This window comes from Giraffa tippelskirchi, chromosome 4 (assembly GCF_054371585.1).
Source record: "Giraffa tippelskirchi isolate mGirTip1 chromosome 4, T2T-mGirTip1v1.2.pri, whole genome shotgun sequence".
NCBI lineage: Eukaryota > Metazoa > Chordata > Mammalia > Artiodactyla > Giraffidae > Giraffa > Giraffa tippelskirchi.
The window spans coordinates 107,530,101-107,550,859 of NC_137278.1; the positions used below are offsets into that span (position 1 = coordinate 107,530,101).

The 20,759-nt window shown below is 35.2% G+C and overlaps 1 protein-coding gene across 3 annotated transcripts in view; it reads left to right on the plus strand.

Annotated features, from left to right (window-relative positions):
* Positions 1-20,369, plus strand: part of GLIPR1L1 (GLIPR1 like 1) — a 43,483-nt gene extending 23,114 nt beyond the window's left edge. The window contains exons 2-6 of one of the 3 annotated variants that reach the window (XM_081596460.1): positions 98-343; positions 3,271-3,371; positions 9,409-9,507; positions 18,545-18,571; positions 18,659-20,369. In XM_081596460.1, the coding sequence (XP_081452586.1) occupies positions 98-343; positions 3,271-3,371; positions 9,409-9,507; positions 18,545-18,548 (450 nt within the window). In that variant the 3' untranslated portion in view covers positions 18,549-18,571; positions 18,659-20,369. The remainder of the gene's footprint in view (positions 1-97; positions 344-3,270; positions 3,372-9,408; positions 9,508-18,544; positions 18,572-18,658) is intronic. The other 2 variants (XM_081596458.1, XM_081596459.1) reach the window with 2 other exon arrangements.
* The last annotated feature ends 390 nt before the right edge of the window (positions 20,370-20,759 follow it).

The window sequence follows — 20,759 nt, forward strand, 5'->3', positions numbered from 1 at the left end:
AAAAAACATTACATAAAAATTTATTTATTATAGTCATTAGAATAACTTTAACCCAGGCAAATCTACACAATTTAATGTAAATTATTTTGTCTTTCAGAGTTGGGATGAAGGTTTAGCAAAGACTGCTGAAGCATGGGCAAACAAGTGCAAATTCAACCACAACTCCTGCTCATCACAATTATATAAATGCCATCCAACTTTTAAATATGTTGGAGAAAATCTCTGGTTAGGTCCATTAACCATATTTTCACCAAAATCTGCTATTGATATGTGGTATGATGAAAGACAATTTTATGATTTTAACACACGATCATGTTCCAAAATTTGTGGCCATTATACACAGGTAAATATCTCAGATTTTATTAATTCTTACATATGCATATTTTAATCATAAGACAAAATTTAAGCTTTTCTTTAGAGTTTCTTTTAACTATCTGGAAAACATACCTTCATTTGGAAGATATTTTTACTAGGAATAGAATTCTATGTAATAAGTTATTTTTCTTTAATAATCTTACTCCATTATCATCTCACTTGCACTGTTTCCAACAAGAAATCTACTGTAATTCTTTTATTTATTCTTCTGTATGTAATGTGTCTTGGTTTCTCAGATTGCCTTAAATTTTTTCCTTTATTACAAGTCTCAAGCAATTTTAAAAATTTTCAGTTTTCTTCATGTCTCTTTTGCTACAGTTTACTGAGCTTCTTGGAACTATAGGTTTATAGTTTAAATTAAATTTGGAATAATGTTAGCCCTTTTTTTAATTTATTTTTTAATTGGAGGGTAATTGCTTTACAATGTGGTGTTGGTTTCATCGTACAACATGAATCAGCCATAAGTCTGCATATATCTCCTTCCTCTTGATCCTCCCTCTCACCCAGTCCCCACCCCATTCCTCTGTGTTGTCACAGGACATCAGGTTGCGGTCCCTGTGTTATGCAGAAACTTCCCACGAGCCATTTTACATATGGTAGTGCATACGTTTCAATGCTACTCTCTCAATTCATCCCACCCTCTCCTTTTCCTGCTGTGTCCACAAGTCTGTCCTGTATGTCTGCATCTCTATTGCTGCCCTGCAAATAGGTTCATCAGCACCATTTTTCTAGATTACATATATACATGCTAATATACAGTTGATTCAAATTCATTCTGTTTTATGGCTGAGTAATATTCCACTGTAGTCATTTCTTAAAAAATATGTCTGTCGATCTTTCACTCTTCTCTTCCTAGAGCCCAGTTACCCATGTAGAAGGCCAGGTGAAGTTTTCCCACAGTTGATTGACTTTCCTTCCTCATTATTGGGTAAATTTTCCTGCTTCTTTTCATGCTGGGTATATTCCCAAGTTTGTAAATATTGCCAAGTTTGTAAATGTTGGATGCTGGATTTATTTATATACCTAGAAGTATTCTTAACTGTCTTCTTGGATATAGTTATTTGGAATTTGTCTGTCCCTTTCTGCTTTTGAAACATGTTAGATGAAATTAAAGCAGTATTTAGTCTTGAGCTAATTCTCTCTCATCACTGAGGCAAGTTTCTTCTGCACACTCTACTGGATGCCCCAGAAATTATGAACTTTTCCAGTCTTACTAGTGGGAACTGGCCCACTATTCCTATTTCTGGCCCTGTGTAAGCTTCTGCATCCATCCCTCTAGTTTTTATAGGCAGTGCCTCTCCAGGCCAGGGGTAGTTTCTTCACACACATGCTCTGATTAGTGCTCTGATGAACTGATGGTGAGGAGCCCCTACAGACTCCACTGTTGTGTCACTAGAAGATTTTCACCCCTCCTGGACTCCTGTTTGTTGGTCTCCTCAGACACTCAGCTCTGTCTGTAAACTGTGACTCCATCAAGCTTCTCCTGACTTCTGCACCACCCTAACCCCCAGCCACAGCCTGGAAAGTCACTCAGTACAATAAGCTGAGACGTCTTTTCCCTCCAACTCCCAGGGGCATCATTCATTGTTGCCTGATGTTCAGTATCTTGAAAAACATTATTTCCTATCATTTTCCAATTCTTTTGGTAATTTTGGGTGAGAGTTTTTGATGAAAAGAGGAAGTCACTTTTTAGCTAAACTAATCCTAGACATGGCACTGAGCTCTTAGAAAGGCCCCTATAGGCAACAGAAAAAGCTAACTTTATTCTCCAAGGTGACTCATCGTCTCAAGTTGAATGAACATATGGTGTCTTAAAGCAAGTCATTTTTCTCAGAGGTACACAGAACAAGAAATTAGCAGTTTCCTGCCTCCCTTCTAATCACTCTTTGTCTAATAACAGAATGCTGTTTAAGAGTGGAAATTCTTCTCAGGATCGATGTTGTTTGCAAAGAATGTGGTTTGGATTCTTATGGGAAAACTGAGATAATGGAATCAAATGTGAGGAATCCTGCTAACAAGCAGATATTTAATACAATAGTTCCTCCCAGTTATCTGTAAAGGATATAGTAAATGCCTGTAACTTCAGATAGTATCAACCCCTACTATATTTTTCCTACACATATATACTTAAGGTGGAGTTTAATGTATAAATTAGGCACAGTAAGAGATTAACAATGGGCTTCTCAGGTGGCACTAGTGATAAAGAACACACCTGCCAATGCAGGAGATGTAAGAAACGTGGGTTCGATCCCTGGGTCAGGAAGATCCCTGGAGGAGGGCATGGCAACCCACTCTAGTATTCTTGCCTGGGAAATCCCATGGCAGGCCGCAGTCCAAAGAGTCACTAGTGAAGTGACTTAGCCCACATGCTTGTAAGAGAGTGACAATAACTATTAATAAATTAGAACAATTATAACAATATCCTTTAATAAAGGTTACCTGAATGTGACCTCACTTTCTTTCCAAATATCTTATTATACTGTACTCATCTTTCTTCCTCTTGTGATGATGTGAGATGATAAAATACATGCATATCATGTGATGAGGTGAAGTGAATGAACGTAGGCATTGTGATGTAGTAGCTAGGCTACCATTGATCTTCTGACGATGCATAAGAAGGAGGATCATCTGCTTTTGGCGATCCTGGATCAGTGAGCCATGACACTTTTTGATTTATGAAAACAATCAGTGAGGAAAACCTAGTTAGGTAGCCTCATGAATGCAGCTTTAACAAAATTAAATTGAATATTAGAAATTAAGGGAAAAAACAGACAATAAATATTTATGTATATTCATTTTTTGTAGTATGGCGAAGATTATACCTGTTCCCATAATCCACTGTTTGTGTGGCGTCATTTTGCATATTTTTTTATTTTAAAATTCCTTTCTTTTTAGGTAGTTTGGGCCTATTCATATAAAGTTGGTTGTGCAATTGCAATTTGTCCAAATCTTGGGAGCCCTGACACTGCACTATGTGTATGTAACTATGGACCTTTGTAAGTTATTTTGCTATTAAAAATATTTTAAGTTGAAATATATGTTAAATGATTGTTTCCAAAAGTATGATGCTATACTAAAGAGACAAGTATATTTTTGATAAGCACAGTCTCCCTCTATAATGCTAATCAAAAGAAAGAGATAAAATAAAAGAGAATGTGTGAAAAATTTTGATGATCATGAATGATTTAATCTTGAGAGAGGAAATGATGGAGATCATTTGTTAAGAAAATAGATATTATAAAATACATTGCCGCAGTAATAGTTAAATAATGGAACACAAAATAGGTTGGCAAATTCTAATATAACTTGAATGAGTAAATGATTGAGAATGAGAGTGAGAGGCACATTCTTCTAAGAAAAGAGTACTATAAATTTTTGTCTGCCTTGCTGGAAATTGCATATCTAAATGAAATATAACAAAAGCCTAGTGGCAGTCTCCAAAATGAAATTATGGACCTCAAATTCAGCATATCTGTACAAGGAATAAGATTAAGTCAGTTAATAATCCAACTCTTTAACAAAAATATAAAAATAAAATGCAAAAAATGATTAAAATATAGGCAAAGAATAAATATACGGATTTGGCAAAAAGGACATGATATTTGTTAAAGTTGCCATGGAGAGGTACAAATGCGTATATCTCTTTCTGTATTTTTTTCCATTCCCTCTCAGTAACAAGTAAAAACAAGAATGAAAAATAGATGGCCTAAAAGTTTGGGGTAGAGTACAGTTTTTATAAATACCAGAGAAATTGTAGAACACTTATTTTTACCATCCAAGGCAGAATACACAGAGGAAAAAAAGAATCCAAAAAAGCAAAAAAAAGTGATAAAAAGAGCATCAGTTAGCTGTGACATATCTTTAGAGGGAATTGATTTCCTCAATGAGGAAGGGGCAGAAAAATATTTAAAGAAATATGGCCCAAAACTTTGCATACTTAAGGAAAATTACAAACTCACAGAACCAAAAAATCTAACAAGCCCCAATCACAAGAAGGGTGAAGTTAACTATACCAATTCGCCTTATATGAAACATTTCAAAGCCAATAATAAAGAGACAATCTTAAAAGCAATTAGAAAATAAAGATGTGTTACATACAGATGAGCAAAGATAAGGATTTCCAGATTTCTCACTGGAAACAATGCAAGAGAGAAGACAGAAATATCTTTAAACACTGAAAGAAAAAAAAAAAAACCTGTGACTAAGGACACTATATTCTGTGTAATACTTTTCAAAAATAAAAGTAAAATAAAGATGTTTGAACCACTGGAAATGGGAAATATATAGGTAAATATATAGGATGTCTTCTCCTTATTTTTGCCTTTCAAAAGATAATTATTTAATCAAAGATAATTGAAATATATTGTGAAGGTTATAACATAGGTAAAGTTAAAATCTGCGATAATGATGGCATAAAGGCTGAGAGGAGAAAATGGATATGAATTACCTTAAGGTTCTTCTACTTAGTGTTAAGAGGAATAATTTAACTTGACTGTGATAAGTAAAATATGCATACTATAAACCCTAAAGTAGCTACTAACATAACAAACCAACAGTAAAATCAAATAAGCCAACAAAGCAGGTAAAATTAAATGTAAAAAAAAATCCCATTAATCCAAAGGAAAGCAGAAAAAGAAAAAAAAAAGAACAAAGGACATATGAGACAAATAGAATAAATAAGATCTGAGAGCCTTAAATCTATGTTAATAATCACATCAAATGTAAATACAAATACCCAAAACAAAGGCAAAGACTGGATGATGGAATAAAAAAATCAAGAACCAATTATATGCTGCCTACAAGAAGTATATTTCAATTAAAAGACCCAAAGAGATTAAAAGTAAAAGAATGGGAAAAGTTTTACTATGCTAACATTCATAGAAAGTTAGCAGGATCTATATTAATTTCAGATATTGTAGATTTTATAGCAAACAATAGTCCTTCAAGAGACACAAATTACAAAGGAGAAATAAAGTGAAAACTACAGAGCAATCTCTCTTTTTTTCTAATCTGTGCAGAAGTAATTTAATTTTGTATTGACGTATAGCTGATTTACAATGTTGTGTTAGTTTCAGTTGCCCAGCAAAGTGATTCAGATATATAGATAGACAGACATAAATAGATAGAGATAGATATGCATTATATCTTCTTTATCCATGCATCTGTTGATGGACATTTACATTGCTTCCATGTCTTGTCTATTGTAAATAGTGCTGCAAAAAACACTGTGGGGCACTTATCTTTTCGAATTATGGTTTTCTTCAGGTATATGCCCAGGAGTGGGATTGTAGGATCATATGATAGCTCTGTTTTTAGTTTTCTAAGGAACTTCTGTACTGCTCACTATAGTGGTTGTACCAATTTATGCTCCCACCAACAGTATAGGAAGTTTCCCTTTTCTCCACACCCTCTCCAGCATCTATTGTTTGCAGACTTTTTGATGATAGCTATTCTGACTGGTGTGAAGGGATACTTCATTGCAGTTTTGATTTGCATTTCTCTAATAATTAGCAATGTTAAGCATCTTTTCATGTTCCTGTTGGCCATCTGCATTTCTTCATTGGAGAAATACCTATTCAAATCTTATTCAATATCTCTATAAACATAGGTACAAAGATTCTAAACAAAATTTAGCAGCTGCATTCAATACAGTAAAAGCATCATACATCTTATCCAAAGGGAGTTTGTTCCAGTAATTTAGGGCTGTTTTAATATTCTACAATCAGTGTAATTCACCATATTAATCAACCTATAAATAAAGATTATATGATCTCAATAGACTGAGAAAAAGTCAAACATTCATTCTTGATGAAAGTTCTCGGAAAATTAAAAATACAAGGGAACGTCTTAAATCTAATAAAGTGTATCTATGAAAAGCCTATATGTAACATTATACCAGTACTAAAAATTCTTTCTGTAAAGTACTAGACAGTAAATATATTAGACTTTGCATGACACATACATTCTGCTACATATTCATCTTTGTTCTTTTTTGAATTAAATAACCCCTTAAATAAAAATAATTTTAAAAAAACAATTCTTAGTTCACCGACTGCACAAAATCAGACCACAAGCCAGATATGACCTATGGGTCATTCTTTACTGACTTATTGGTCTCTAGGTCTATCTAGAAAATTTAGTGGAATCTATGAAAACTCTTCTACAACTAATAAGTAAGTTTAGCAAATTTTCAGGGTACAAAATCAATATGCAAAACAATTACATGTCCATATACTGGCAATGAACAATCATAAATTGAATTAAAATAACAATACCATTAATAAGAGCATCAAAACATATAAATTATTTAGAGATAAATCTAGCTGAAGACATGAGCTAATATACTAAAAATTATGTAAGAGTCATGAGAGAAATTATTAATAACAAAGACAAATAATTAGAGCATTATACCTAATTAATAGGTTAAAAGACTCAGTATTGTAATTTTTCACTGAATTGAACTATGGATCCAATAAAATTCCAATAAAAATCCCACAGGCTTTTGTAGTAGAAACTGACAAACAGATCATAAAATTCATGAGGAAATACAAAGGACGTAGAATAGTTAAAACAACTAGAACAAATCTGAAGTAGGTAACACTATTGTTTTCATGAATTAATAAAATCATGATATTGTTATATTGATGTAAAGTTAGACAAATAGATCAGTGGAATAGGATATTGAGTCCAGAAATAACCTGATACATAGTTGACCACATATGTTCAACTGACTTTTTGAAAATGTACAAGGCAATGCAACGTAAGAAAGATTTTTCAATAACTGGTGCTCTGTCACTCACATATAAAAAACAAAAGTAAATATGGTTTACAAAACATACCATCTACAAAAATTAACTAAAAATGGATCACAGAACTAAATATAAGGCAAAAACTGTGAAACTTTTTGAAGAAAACATAAATAAAACCTTTGTGACCTTCAGATAGCCAAAGATTTTTTTAGCTACCACATTAAAAGCACAATCCATAAAAGAATAAGTTGGTAAGTTGAATGTCATTAAAATTAAAAATGACCACTATTCAGACATACTGGTAAGAAAATGAAAAGAAAAGCCACAGACGGGAAGAAAGTCTTTGTGAAACAAAGACCTTATATGAGTATGTAGAAAGAACTCTTAAGATTTGATACCTAGGACCATCTCATGCCAGTCAGAACAGCTGCTATCAAAAAGTCTACAAACAATAAATGCTGGAGAGGGTGCAGAGAAAAGGGAACCCTCTTACACTGTTGGTGGGAATGCAAACTAGTACAGCCACTATGGAGAACAGTGTGGAAATTCCTTAAAAAACTATAAATAGAGCTGCCATACGGCCCAGCAATTCCACTGCTGGGCATTCACACAGAGGAAACCAGAATTGAAAGAGACACGTGTACCCCAATGTTCATCACAGCGCTGTTTACAATAGCTTGGACATGGAAGCTACATAGATGTCCATTGGCAGATGAATGGATAAGAAAGCTGTGGTACATATACACAATGGAATATTACTTAGCCATTAAAAAGAATGCATTTGAATCAGTTCTAATGAGGTGGCTGAAACTGGACCCAGTTATACAGAGTGAAGTAAGCCAGAAATAAAAACACCAATACAGTATACTAAGGCATATATATGAAATTTAGAAAGATGGTAATGATGACCCTATATGCAAGACAGCAAAAGAGACACAGATGTATAAAACAGCCTTTTGGACTCTGTGGGAGAAGGCGAGGGTGGGATGATTTGAGAGAATAGCACTGAAACATGTATATTATCATATGTGAAATAGATCACCTGTCCAGGTTCAATGCATGAGACAGGGTGCTCAGGGCTGGTGCACTGGGATGACCCTGAGGGATGGGATGGGAAGGGAGGTGGGAGGGGGGTTCAGAATGGGGAACACATGTACACCCATGGCTGATTCATGTCAATGTATGGCAAAACCACTACAATATTGTAAAGTAATTAGCCTCCAATTAAAATAAATAAAGTATTTATTTTAGAAAAAGATTTAATCGCTTGAAAAACCTAAAGATCAATAGAAAAATGGACAAAAGATTAATAAGATACACAGATGGCAAATAAGCACATGAAAAAATGCTCAAAAATCATTAATCATTAGGGAAATACAAAATTAAACCACAGTGAATACCACTACACAATAATCAGAATGACTAAAGAATTGCTATTCTCACACACTGCTGGTGGAAATATAAAGTGCTACAGCAGCTTTGTAAGAAAACATTGTGACAGTTTCTTTAAAAGTTAAATATGATCTATTCATTCCATTGCTAGGTATATATCCAAGAAAATGCATGTCCATATAAAGACATACATGAATGATCAAAATATGCATAGTAACTTTATTAGTAATACCCCAAAACTGGAACAACCCGATATCCATCAACAGTTGAATGAATAAATGAATTGGGGCATATTCTTTATGGGAATGCAATGCATGTTCTTATGTTTTTCTTTCTGTGCTCTAGATAAGTAACACTTTCTAAAGTCTTCCACAGACATAGAAATGGGAAAAGAGAAAAGAGAGGCTTGTTAGCATGTATCAGCTTATATTACTGAAAATTAGGCAAAATAACTGCTAAATCTTTCTGGTGCATCATCAAAGTACTATGATACTGTGCTTTTCAATTAAACTATAAAACATATGTTTTCATGAGCGATTCAAATTTCCTTATTCCATTAAAAAATCAAGAGATAATTAGTGTTTATAGCAAAAGCTTCGTGGCTGTCACATACATAATTATATTGGGTTCACATCTAATTTGTGTCCTAGAGAATATTCAAGAATATAACTGCTACAAGAATTGGGGACATCCTGTAAAGAATAATTTTAATAGTTACTTTAATAGTTTAATGTTTCTTTTGTAAAGAAAAATTAAAAAAGCACAAAATTGGGACCTACGTTGTTATTTTTCAACATTCATGGTTAGGGAGCAAAACAACTTGCATAAATGCATACACAAAATTAGAGACATTAATAATTACTTACCTAATCACTGTGTCTCTTTTTTACAGAGGAAACTATCCAAATGTGTCCCCTTACATTAATGGAACACCCTGCTCTATGTGTGAAGGAGATACTTGTGAAAAGAAACTCTGCCGTAAGAAAACAGGGTGAGGGCGGGATGATATGGGAGAATGGCATGGAAGCATGTAAATTATCATATGTGAAATGAATCGCCAGTCCAGGTTCAATGCATGATACAGGGTGCTCAGGGCTGGTGTACTGGGATGACCTGGAGGGATGGGATGGGGAGGGAGGTGGAAGGGGGGTTCTGGAAGGGGAAAACATGTACACCCATGGTGGATTCATGTCAATGTATGGCAAAACAAATACAATATTGTAAAGTTAAAAAATAGATAAATAAACTACTTAAAAAAAATAATCAGGGCATTTTATTTGGAAAACAGAGTTCCCAGGAATTCATTATATTTTTAAGTTTGGACCCTCAAAGTTATGAGAGAAGATAAAATTTGATAGCTGCTATTTGATGATACAAAGCCTTTGTCATAAATGATCATATTTCAATCCAGATGATCCCTCCCTTTCTCACCGATTATCTTTTCTCAGGCTAAAAGACTGGAAGGAGTAAGGTAGAGCATATCGTATGCTGCTGCACCCAAAATGCTTTTGACTGGCATGTTGTTCTTAGTTGTGTTTGCTTCCCTTTTATCTCCTTTTACTAGTTATTATTAAAACAGTGACTCATTCAGAAGTAATCAATGTCCAAACTAATTATGGTTTAGAATCAACATGATTTTCTTCCTTCATCAGTCTTTTGGTTCTCAGGGCAAAGACTTATTTTAAGTATAAATTTTTGATTCTCAGAGCAGACAAGTTCTCAGTACAAAGTTACTTTTTAAGGATAGCATAAATTCTTGTTTGAGGACAGAGTGAAGGGGGTGAAGAGAAGAGATAATTTAAAAACTGTAAAAGATGTGGTGCCACAAAAGGATACAGACACAAAAATGTATATTGAATTATTCCATTTATATAAAGTTCAAAACCATACAAAACTAATCTCAGTTTGGAGTCCAGATAGTGGTTACCTTTGGAGAGGAAAGAGGAGTTAGTAATTAGCAAAGTATACCAGGGGACTTCCTGGACCTATGCTGTGGTTATCTAGGTGTATTCACTTTGTAATAGCTCATCAGTCTTTCCAGTTATGAAGTATGTATGATTCCATATTCATGTCATACTTCAAGTAAAAAATAAAAAATTCATTGGGGTTTTTGATATTGAGCTGTTTGTATATTTCAGAGATTAATCCCTTATCAGCTGCTTCATTTGCAAATATTTTCTTTCATTCTGAGGGTTGTCTGCTCATCTTGTGTATAGTTTCTTTTGCTGTGCAAAAGCTTTTAGGTTTAATTAGGTACCATTTGTTTATTTTTATTTGCAGAGATGATCTTATTTGCAAAGCAGAAATAGAGACACAGATGTAGAGCTCAAGTGTGTGGATACCAAGGGGGAAAGGGGCAGTGAGGGGATGAATTGGGAGATTGGACTGACATGTACAGTCTATTGACATCGTGTGCAAAATAGGTGACTAATGTGAAACTGCTGTAGAGCACGGGGAGCTCTACTTAGTGCTCCTTGGTGACCTGCATGGGAAGGAAATCCACAAAGAAGAAGATACATGTAAACATACAGCCGATTCACTTTGCTGTGTAGCAGAAACTAAAACAACATCGTAAAGCAGCTATGCTGTTGTTTGTCCCTAAGTCGTGTCCAACTCCTTGTGAACCCATGGACTGTAGCAAGCCAGGCTCATCTGTCCTCCACTATTTCCCAGAGTTTGCTCAGATTCATGTCCACTGAGTTGGTATTGCTAGCTAACTATCATCCTCTGCTGCCTCCTTCTCCTGCATTGGCAGGGAGATTCTTTACCTCCAAAATCACCATGGACAGTGACTGTAGCCATGAAATTAAAAGACGCTTGCTCCTTGGAAAGAGTGTTATGACCAACCTAGACAGCATATTAAAAAACAGAGACATCACTTTGTGAACAAAGGTCCGTCTAGTCAAGACTATGGCTTTTCCAGTAGTCATGTACAGATGTGAGAGTTGGACTATAAAGAAAGCTGAGCGCTGAAGAGTTGATGCTTTTGAACTATGGTGTTGGAAAAGACTCTTGAGAGTCCCTTGGACTGCAAGGAGCAAACCAGTCCATCGGAAAGGAAATCAATCCTGAATATTCATTGGAAGGACTGATGTTGAAGCTGAAATTCCATTACTTTGGCCACCTACTGTGAAGAGCTGACTCATTTGAAAAGACCCTGATGCTGGGAAAGATGGAAGGCAAGGGGAGAAGGGGACAGCAGAGATGAGACGCTTGGATGCCATCACTGACTCAATGGACATGAGTTTGAATAAACTCTGGGAGTTGGTGATGGACAGGGAGGCCTGGCTTGCTGCAGTCCATGGGGTCGAAAAGAGTCAAACATGACTGAGCGACTGAACTGAACTAAACTTAAAAATACCGTTTGTATTATCAACACACATAGATCAGCAAGCAATCTAATTTGAGATGTAAGACCTTATGGAGAAAGTTTCAAAATGGAAAAGATATATAAATGAAAGTGAAATTTGTTTAGTCGTGTCTGACTTTTTGTGACCCCGTGGACTTAGACCATCAGGCTGCTCTGTCCATAGAATTCTCCAGGCAAGAATACTGGAGTGGGTTGCCATTCTCTTCTTCAGGCCATCTTCCTGACCCAGGGATTGAACCCAGGTCTCCTGCATTGCAGGCAGATTTTTTTATGTCTGAGTCACTAGGGAAGTCTAAAAAAGATATATAAAATGACCCAAATAAACAATCTTTATTAATTGAAATAGTCAACAATGTAAAGTTGTTTCTTCTTCAATTTATCTATAAATTCAATGTAATTCCAATCAGAATTTCAAGGTCTTCTGTAGAAGTGATAAGCTTATCCTAACATTAATTTCCAAGAGCAAATGGCCAGGAATAGGCAAATGATTTCTGAACAATTTGGAAATGGAATGAGTTGGGAGAATACCTCCTACCAAGTATTAAAGCTTATTTATTGTAGCCTTGGTAACTTTCAAGGTGTTATCTTTTAGATCCACAGAATACAGCTGTCTAAATCTCCAGGATGAAATCATTTGTGATGGACAAAAGCTGTCATCAAGCATAAAGTCCAACTAAAATAATGTTTTACTATTTTTATTTTATTATTATTACAAAAAAAAAATGTGTAAGAGTATGAAACATTTGCAAAAGCAACAAAGACTGGAAGGTCCATATTTCAGAACAGAAGATCCATAAAGAGGTGGGCTGATGTTACAAAGGATGCTCTTTTCTTGGGGCCATTTGTTGATTCTGGGCCCAGGCCTAGGGCTGAAAAAGTGGGCTTTGCCCAGGGAGAAGTCACTTCTTGGTAAACAGAGAAACCAGCAGAGCTTTTATTGGCCTTAAAGAACTAGAGAGATAAAATTGGAGAATTGAGTAGTTCAAGATCCAGGTGGGAGGTAGAGGTGGAGGAAATAAGCCCAAGACATGCCCATTTTGTAGTTTTGAAACCATGAGAGGTAAGGGGCTAAAAACCTAGGCTAAAAGCCTTTGGAAATCATAGTCGATATTTCAGTAATTTCTGTGTGTTAAAGCAATGAGAAAAACAGTGCAAAAAAAAAAAAAGAAGCAGTAAGAATTGGAGTTTAAAAACCACTGGAGAAAGGCAACAGTGAACACACCCGTCTCCCACTGGAAAGCCTTGGCAGTGTCTGTTCTTGGAACAGAGCAAACAGAGGTAGACCACGCCTTAGGTAAATTCTAAACCAGCTTTTGCCAAGTGGTGTTTGGATTAAGATGAACCACTCTAACTCTAACTGCTCAGTAGAGGAAAAGATAGAACTCCACATTTTTTGTTTCACACCATATTATTAGGTATTTAACTTATTAGGCACACCAAGTGTTTCCACAATCTACTGCTGTGGAACAAACTTCCAAAACTTAATGGCTTAAAATGATTAACAACTTATTGCTATTTCTCACAATTACGTGGGTTGCCAGATTCTACTAGGCAGTTTCTCTCCTATATTTAGTGTCATCAGGGTTCAAGGATGTGGCTGCATTTAGCTGTTGGTCACATTTGGGGTTTAAACAGAAAGATGCCCTCTCCTCATCTGGGGCCTGACCTCTTCAGTGGAAAAGCATGGATTTTTAGATATGCTGGATAGCTTTCAGAAGAGCAAAAGCCATAGCTGCCAGTTTTCTTAAAGGTGTGGTCCAGAAATGGAACAACATCAAGTCCTTATTCAAGGAGAGGAGAAACAGTCTGGGCTTCTTGATGGGAGGAGTGGTGTACATGGAGAGGAGGGAGGAATCATTTATGGTCATATTTAAGGACAATTCTGCCATCAAGAAACAGAACACATTATCAAAACGAAGAGAAAAAACAATCTTGAAACTAGAAACAGACTCACAGGTGATCTGGATGCTGGAGTTTCTAAATAGGGAATTTGAGTGTGTAATAATGGAGCTGACTGTGCCAGAAGGGGACTAACCAAAGATATTGTAGAAGAGAAAGGCAAGAGCCAGGTCACACTTGGGTTTGTTGGCCTCATGCATAGAACCTATTTTCCTTTAGTTGCAAAAAGAAGCAATTGAAGAATTTTAAGAAAAGTGATTTCATCTGATATTTTCTGGTTTCTCCCCGCCCCCCACCCCGGGGCGGGGGATAGTAAAACAACTTGGAATAGAGTAGGAAGAGAAGTGGGGAGGCTGCACTAGTTCAGGCAAGAAATGGCAGTGATCTGGATACTGGTAAGGAGGGAAAGTAAAAGAAAAAGACTGTGTCACTTTATCTTTGTATCTTGTAGACAAGAAGACTTAGTAGTTTACAAATATAAACCACTTTGAATGAAATCTCATTTTAGAGAGACCATGCTTCCAATTTATTCTTTTTTTTCTTTTTAAACTGGAGTATAGTTGCTTTCCTAGAACCAGAGTCTTTTCTATATGCAGTGATTTTGGTGCCCCCAAAATAAAGTCTGCCACTGTTTCCACTGTTTCCCCATCTATTTGCCATGAAGTGATGGCATGATCTTTGCTTTCTGAATGTTGAGCTTTAAGTCAACTTTTTCACTCTCCTCTCTCACTTTCATCAAGGGGCTTTTTAGTTCTTCTTCACTTTCTGCCATAAGGGTGGTGTCACCTGCATATCTGAAGTTATTGATATATCTCCTGGCAATCTTGATTCCACCTTGTGCTTCTTCCAGCCCAGCATTTCTCATGATGTACTCTGCATATAAGTTAAATAAGCAGGGTGACAATATACAGCCTTGATGCACTCTTTTTCCTATTTGGAACCAGTCTGTTGTTCCATGTCCAGTTCTAACTGTAGTTTCCTGACCTGCATATAGATTTCTCAACAGGCAGGTTAGGTGGTCTGGTATTCCCACCTCTTGAAGAATTTTCCACAGTTTATTGTGATCCACACAGTCAAAGGCTTTGGCATAGTCAGTAAAGCAGAAATAGAGGTTTTGCTAGAACTCTCTTGCTTTTTCAATGATCCAGCGGATGTTGGCAATTTGATCTCTGGTTCCTCTGCCTTTTCTAAAACCAGCTTGAACATCTGGAAATTCATGGTTCACATACTGGTGAAGCCTGGCTTGGAGAATTTTGAGAATTACTTTACTAGTGTGTGAGATGAGTGCAATTGTGTGGTAGTTTGAGCATTCTTTGGCATTGCCTTTCTTAGTGACTGGAATGAAAACTGACCTTTTCCAGTCCTGTGGCCACTGCTGAGTTTTCCAAATTTGCTGGCATATTGAGTGCACCACTTTCACAGCATTATCATTTAGGATTTGAAATAGCTCAGCTGGAATTCCATCACCTCTGATAGCTTTGTGTGTAGTGATGCTTCCTAAGCCCACTTGACTTCACATTCTAGGATGTCTGGCTCTAGGTGAGTGATCACACTATCATGATTGATTTTTAAATATATTTCCTAATTGATTTTTTGCTGATTCATAGAAATATAAATTATTTTTTAATATTAGTGTACTATCCAGAATTGTCCTTAAATATGACCATAAATGATTCCTCACTCCTCTCCATGCACACCACTCCTCCCATCAAGAAGCCCAGACTGTTTCTCCTCTCCTTGAATAAGGACTTGATGTTGTTCCATTTCTGGACCACACCTTTAAGAAAACTGGCAGCTATGGCTTTTGCTCTTCTGAAAGCTATCCAGCATATCTAAAAATCCATGCTTTTCCACTGAAGAGGTCAGGCCCCAGATGAGGAGAGGGCATCTTTCTGTTTAAACCCCAAATGTGACCAACAGCTAAATGCAGCCACATCCTTGAACCCTGATGACACTAAATATAGGAGAGAAACTGCCTAGCAGAATCTGCCAACCCACATAATTGTGAGAAATAGCAATCTTATTATTTTAAATAAGTTGATTTTCTTGGATTTTCCACAGTGACAATCATGATATCTGTAAGAAATGAAAGCTTTGTTCTTATAATCTTTACATCAGTTATATATTGTATCAACGATAACAGTGATTTCTCCAGTGCAATTTCACACGTAAGCTGTAACAGTAGAACCATTCTGTTATTCCTCACTTTAAAGACAATGTTTAAATGATGCATATTTGCTTTGATGAAAAGGTGAAAGGGTTAGTCATTTAGTCTTGTCCAATTCTTTGTGACTCCATGGACTTTAGCCCAAAAGGCTCCTCTGTCCATGGAACTCTTCAGGGAGGAATATTGGAGTGAGTTGCCATTCCCTTCTCCAGGGGGCATATTTACTCTAGATTGTTTTTAATTAGTCCTCATTTCCAGATTATAGAAGTTTTCTCTCCTTCTCATTTTGCTGTGAAATTTATCTTGAATAAATGCTAAATTTTACCAGACTTTTTTTTCTGCATCTCTTGAAACGGTCAGAAATGTTTTTCCTTTAATATCTTAATGTAAACTACATCAAATGATATTTTTTTCTTTTTGGAAACTGTTTTGGACATAATGTTTTGTAACTTAAAAAAAAATTACATGTGCTTCAAATTCCTCTTTGGATAAATGTAATATTTTAATTGACCCATTTTACTAATATTTTCAAGTTATTGTAAAGAGATAGGTATATGTTTTTTTTTTAATTTTTATAATCTATCTTTTATCATGTTTTGTAACCTGTTTCCATTTTGTTTATTCTCTTTTGGCTATTTTTAAACCTTTTTTTGAACTGTGATTGACAGACAAAAAGCTGTGTATCTATTAATAAATAGAACTTAACCAGTGAGATTTATGTTTTCATAGAGATTTCAGGAGTTAAGTGATAGGTCAGTAATCCAATTTTAATCTATTCTTTCATTCCCATCACAAATCCAACTTAGTCATGAAGTTTCCCTTGAAAGTGAAAGTTGCTCAGTTGTGTCTGACTCTTTGTGACCATGGACTATACAGTCCATGGAATTCTCCAGGCCAGAATACTGGAGTGGGTAGCCTTTCCCTTCTCCAGGGGATCTTCCCAACCTAGGGATCGAACCCAGGTCTCCCACATTGCAGGCAGATTCTTCATCAGCTGCGCCAAAAGGGAAGCCCAAGAATACTGGAGTGGGTAACCTATCCCTTTTCCAGAGTATCTTCCCAACCCAGGAATAGAACGGGGTCTCCTGCATTGCAGGCAGATTCTTTACCAACTGAGCTATCAGGGAACTCCCAAGTTTCCCTTATAGAAGGCTAAATACTTGTTAACATTTTACTTATAGTTTTTGGACTTAATTCCAGAATTATGACTGGCCTATAATTTCCCATCTCCATATCTCCTCATATGATTTTGACTTCAAGTTTGTAGTGGCCTCATAAAAGAAGTTGAAAGTTGGGAACAATACTTCTGTTAATATTTTGGTTACAGTTTGTGTAAATTCTCATTATTTATGTTTTGAATGTTTGGGAGAAATTTTCTGTAAAACTATTTTGTTGTGGTGTGTGTGTGTTTACAAATGTTTACTAATGTAACTTCTTTAAATGTTATATGATACTCAGGTTTTGAGGGGACTCGCAAATTTTTGTTTTGTCCAAGTTTTAATGACATTCTATTTTTAACTCTGCTATATCTCTTGTGTTCCACTTTTTTAAGTCCTATGACTTTTGACTTTTATTGATCAATTTCTATAGAAAGTCAACTTCTATCTTTTTTACTTCCTTTTTGAGGGGCAGACATACAGCATGATGGGTAAATGTATAGGCCTTGGAATCAGATGGCTTAACCCAGGAGGTGACTAAGAGGATTAAATATGATAAACCATACGGAGTGATTTGGGACCAAAATAAAGTGCATGCATGCTAAGTTGCTTCAGTCGTGTCCAACCCTTTGTGACCCTCTGGACTGTGGCCTGTCAGGCGGCTCTGTCTGTGGGATTCTCCAGGCAAGAACACTGGAGTGGGTTGCCATGCCCTCCTCCAGGGGATCTTCTCAAAATAAAGTAGGCTCTCAATAAATTTTAGCTATTACCATAACTAAGTTCCTCATTATTTTCTATCTCTTGATCCTTTTTATCATACTAATCACTTTCTCAGATGGTATATTTTAATCTCCTATAGTCATTTATTCAATTTTAAAGTTGATGATAGATTTTCTCATCTGATGAGAAGCATCTCCCTGATGCTTCTATAAGGGAAAGAACTTTACTTTTTCCTAATAACCATTATACCCAAAGCCTAGAATCATGCTTAATACATAGTAGACACACAAACATGAATAAATGAATAAAAATAAATGAAATAAACAAACTCATAATAAACTGCAGAATCCTCATACTCATATCCTCAATATGAAGGAAATATGGTATTTTTCAGGGACTTTAAATGGATATGGCACTGTCAAAAATATAGTTAACTTTATTTAACTATATTTAACTTTTATTTAAAAATACCATATAGTTTCGTCTATTTCAGGCCTTTTGCCTTCAGTATGTGAGATGTTCTTGAAATATTTGTTGACATGACATCATTGGCAGGGAGCATCATACAGATTTTTAAGTACTAATGGATTTGCAGAGGAAGCTTCAGTTTTCTTAAATTAAAAAACCAAGTTAAATTTTCTAAGTTGACTATCTTATTCAAAAAGCCAGAAAAGCAAATTAATGAGTTTAACGTGTAATTTTTTTTCTATTTTAGGTAATAAAGAACGTGATACACGTCAAAGTATGTATCAACCTCTTTCAGTATTTATTCAATTACTTCCTCTCCTTGAAAGTAAATTGAGCTCTTAAATGTTGTTTTTATTGACAGGATATCCAAACTGGAAACCATCAGGGACACATCAGCTGATAGCATGTAATCCATTGTACCTAATTTCTGTTCTTCTGACAATATTTTAATTGTCTTTTATGTACAAGAGAAATTCTCCGACATGACAACAAAGAAATAGATTATGGTTAAATATAACTCTTATATGTTTATTACTAAGGCTTCTAAACTCTTTATCTGTTATCTAAATTTAATGTGTGTTTTTAATTCAAAAGATGTAGTATAATATAGGGTAGCAATAAAAAAAATGCAAAACTTAACTGATTTAAAAATTATTTTACATGTATCAAGAGTCTTCTTCTCTAATATTCTAGATTGTCATTTTAGTTAGAGTACACTTAAAGAATTAAACATTTCAGATATTAGGTATTTTCCTTAAATGCCAGTAGTTCTCTTTAAGAGTTCCCTCAACATTATCCAGAAGCAAAAGGCTATTAAGGAAAGTTTCAAATAGCTTGTAATATTATATTATGGTCATAGTCAATAGTTGGGGAAATTGATGGGAACAATTAAACTCAAAAAGGTAGAATTAGGAAATTTTAATCTCTTTTAGGAGATTTTATTTTTAAATGTTCCCTGTATACATAACAGGATGAAGGTGTACTTTTTAAAATCCTGTGCAAAATTATCTGTAGATAATTAACATCTCTACAAACCAAAGAACTGGCATTCTGGCATTTCTTTTGTCTGAAGACAGAAAACAAAAAAAGAAACAAAAGAGATTATTCAATTAATTCAGTTTTTTAAATCACTTATGTTGAATTGTTGACTTCTATGTATTAAATAAATTATCTAGATCTTTTTCTTCTCAACTAAAGCAACCACCATCTTCCCTCAGCTATAAATATTAAAAATCATAATATTTTATGCTATAAATGTATTTTTACATGATTGTAAAATGTAAATGTATTTTAAATATATTTTCAACATGATTGAGAGCTACCCTGTATATAATGCCAAATATCTAGGAATTTCCACATAGTGGAGTGATCTTAAAAGAGAAGCCAAGTGATTTTATATTTCAAATCTGCTTGTGTCACTCAAGGTTTTCCAGAGAAACAGAACCAACAAGTAAGGAAGTAGGGCATGGATAAAGAGAGATAGTGGAGAAATTTTAAGGAATTGGCTTACATGATTTTGGTGGTTAGCAAGTCCAAAATCTGTAGGGCCTGCTGGCAGGATGGAGGTTCAAGAGTTGCTGCTGCCTTCTTGAGTCTGACATTGGGAAATCAGGCAGACTATCTACATTGCAGTCTAACGGCAGAATTCCTTCTTTGGGAAATCTGTCCACCTTCGACTGGTTGGATATAGCTCACCCTCATTGTGGAGGGTAATCTGCTTTACTTAAAATCAACTGACTGTAAATGTTAATCACATCTAAAAAATACCTTTGCAACAATATCTAGACTAGCGTTTGACCAAATACCAACCACCATAGTCTAGCCACTGACACATAAAATTAACCGTCACACTGCTGTTCAGCATCATGATATGGATAGAGACATTATCGTTTTAGTAAAATAAATTATTACTATTTGCTTAACTATTGCTTTGTTAACATTTGAGTTCATAATTAATTACCCTTGCAGTTTGAAATAGGCTAAATGTAAATTGACATATGTACATAGTATACTTTTCTGTTTTATTGTTGTATCATTTATGGATTTTTAATTAAATTTTTCAATAATTAAAATATCTTTTGATTTTTAATATAATTATTTTATTACTTCTTTAGATTCCTTAATCATCCAGGAGCATATAAGTTTCCTTAGGTAGATGAATTGAAATTCTACCGGCCACACTTAAAAATGAATTTTTACAGAATTATACCCTCTGATTTTGAAAAAGGAAATGTTTGTCAGGGAGTATTACATTAGCACTGCTACAGGAGCTTGTAAGTAATGGCAGTTCTCAGATAATGGGATTTCTACATGCAGAGCTTTCTATCTATGCTGAAGCTGTAAGCAAAGGCTGGGTAGGTGGAGTGCCTCTGCCTTACCAGTGGGATTCCCCTCATTAGCAAGAAGGGAAAATTCTGGACCAACGAGATATCTTTTCCTTGTGATCATAACCATAGGCTCTT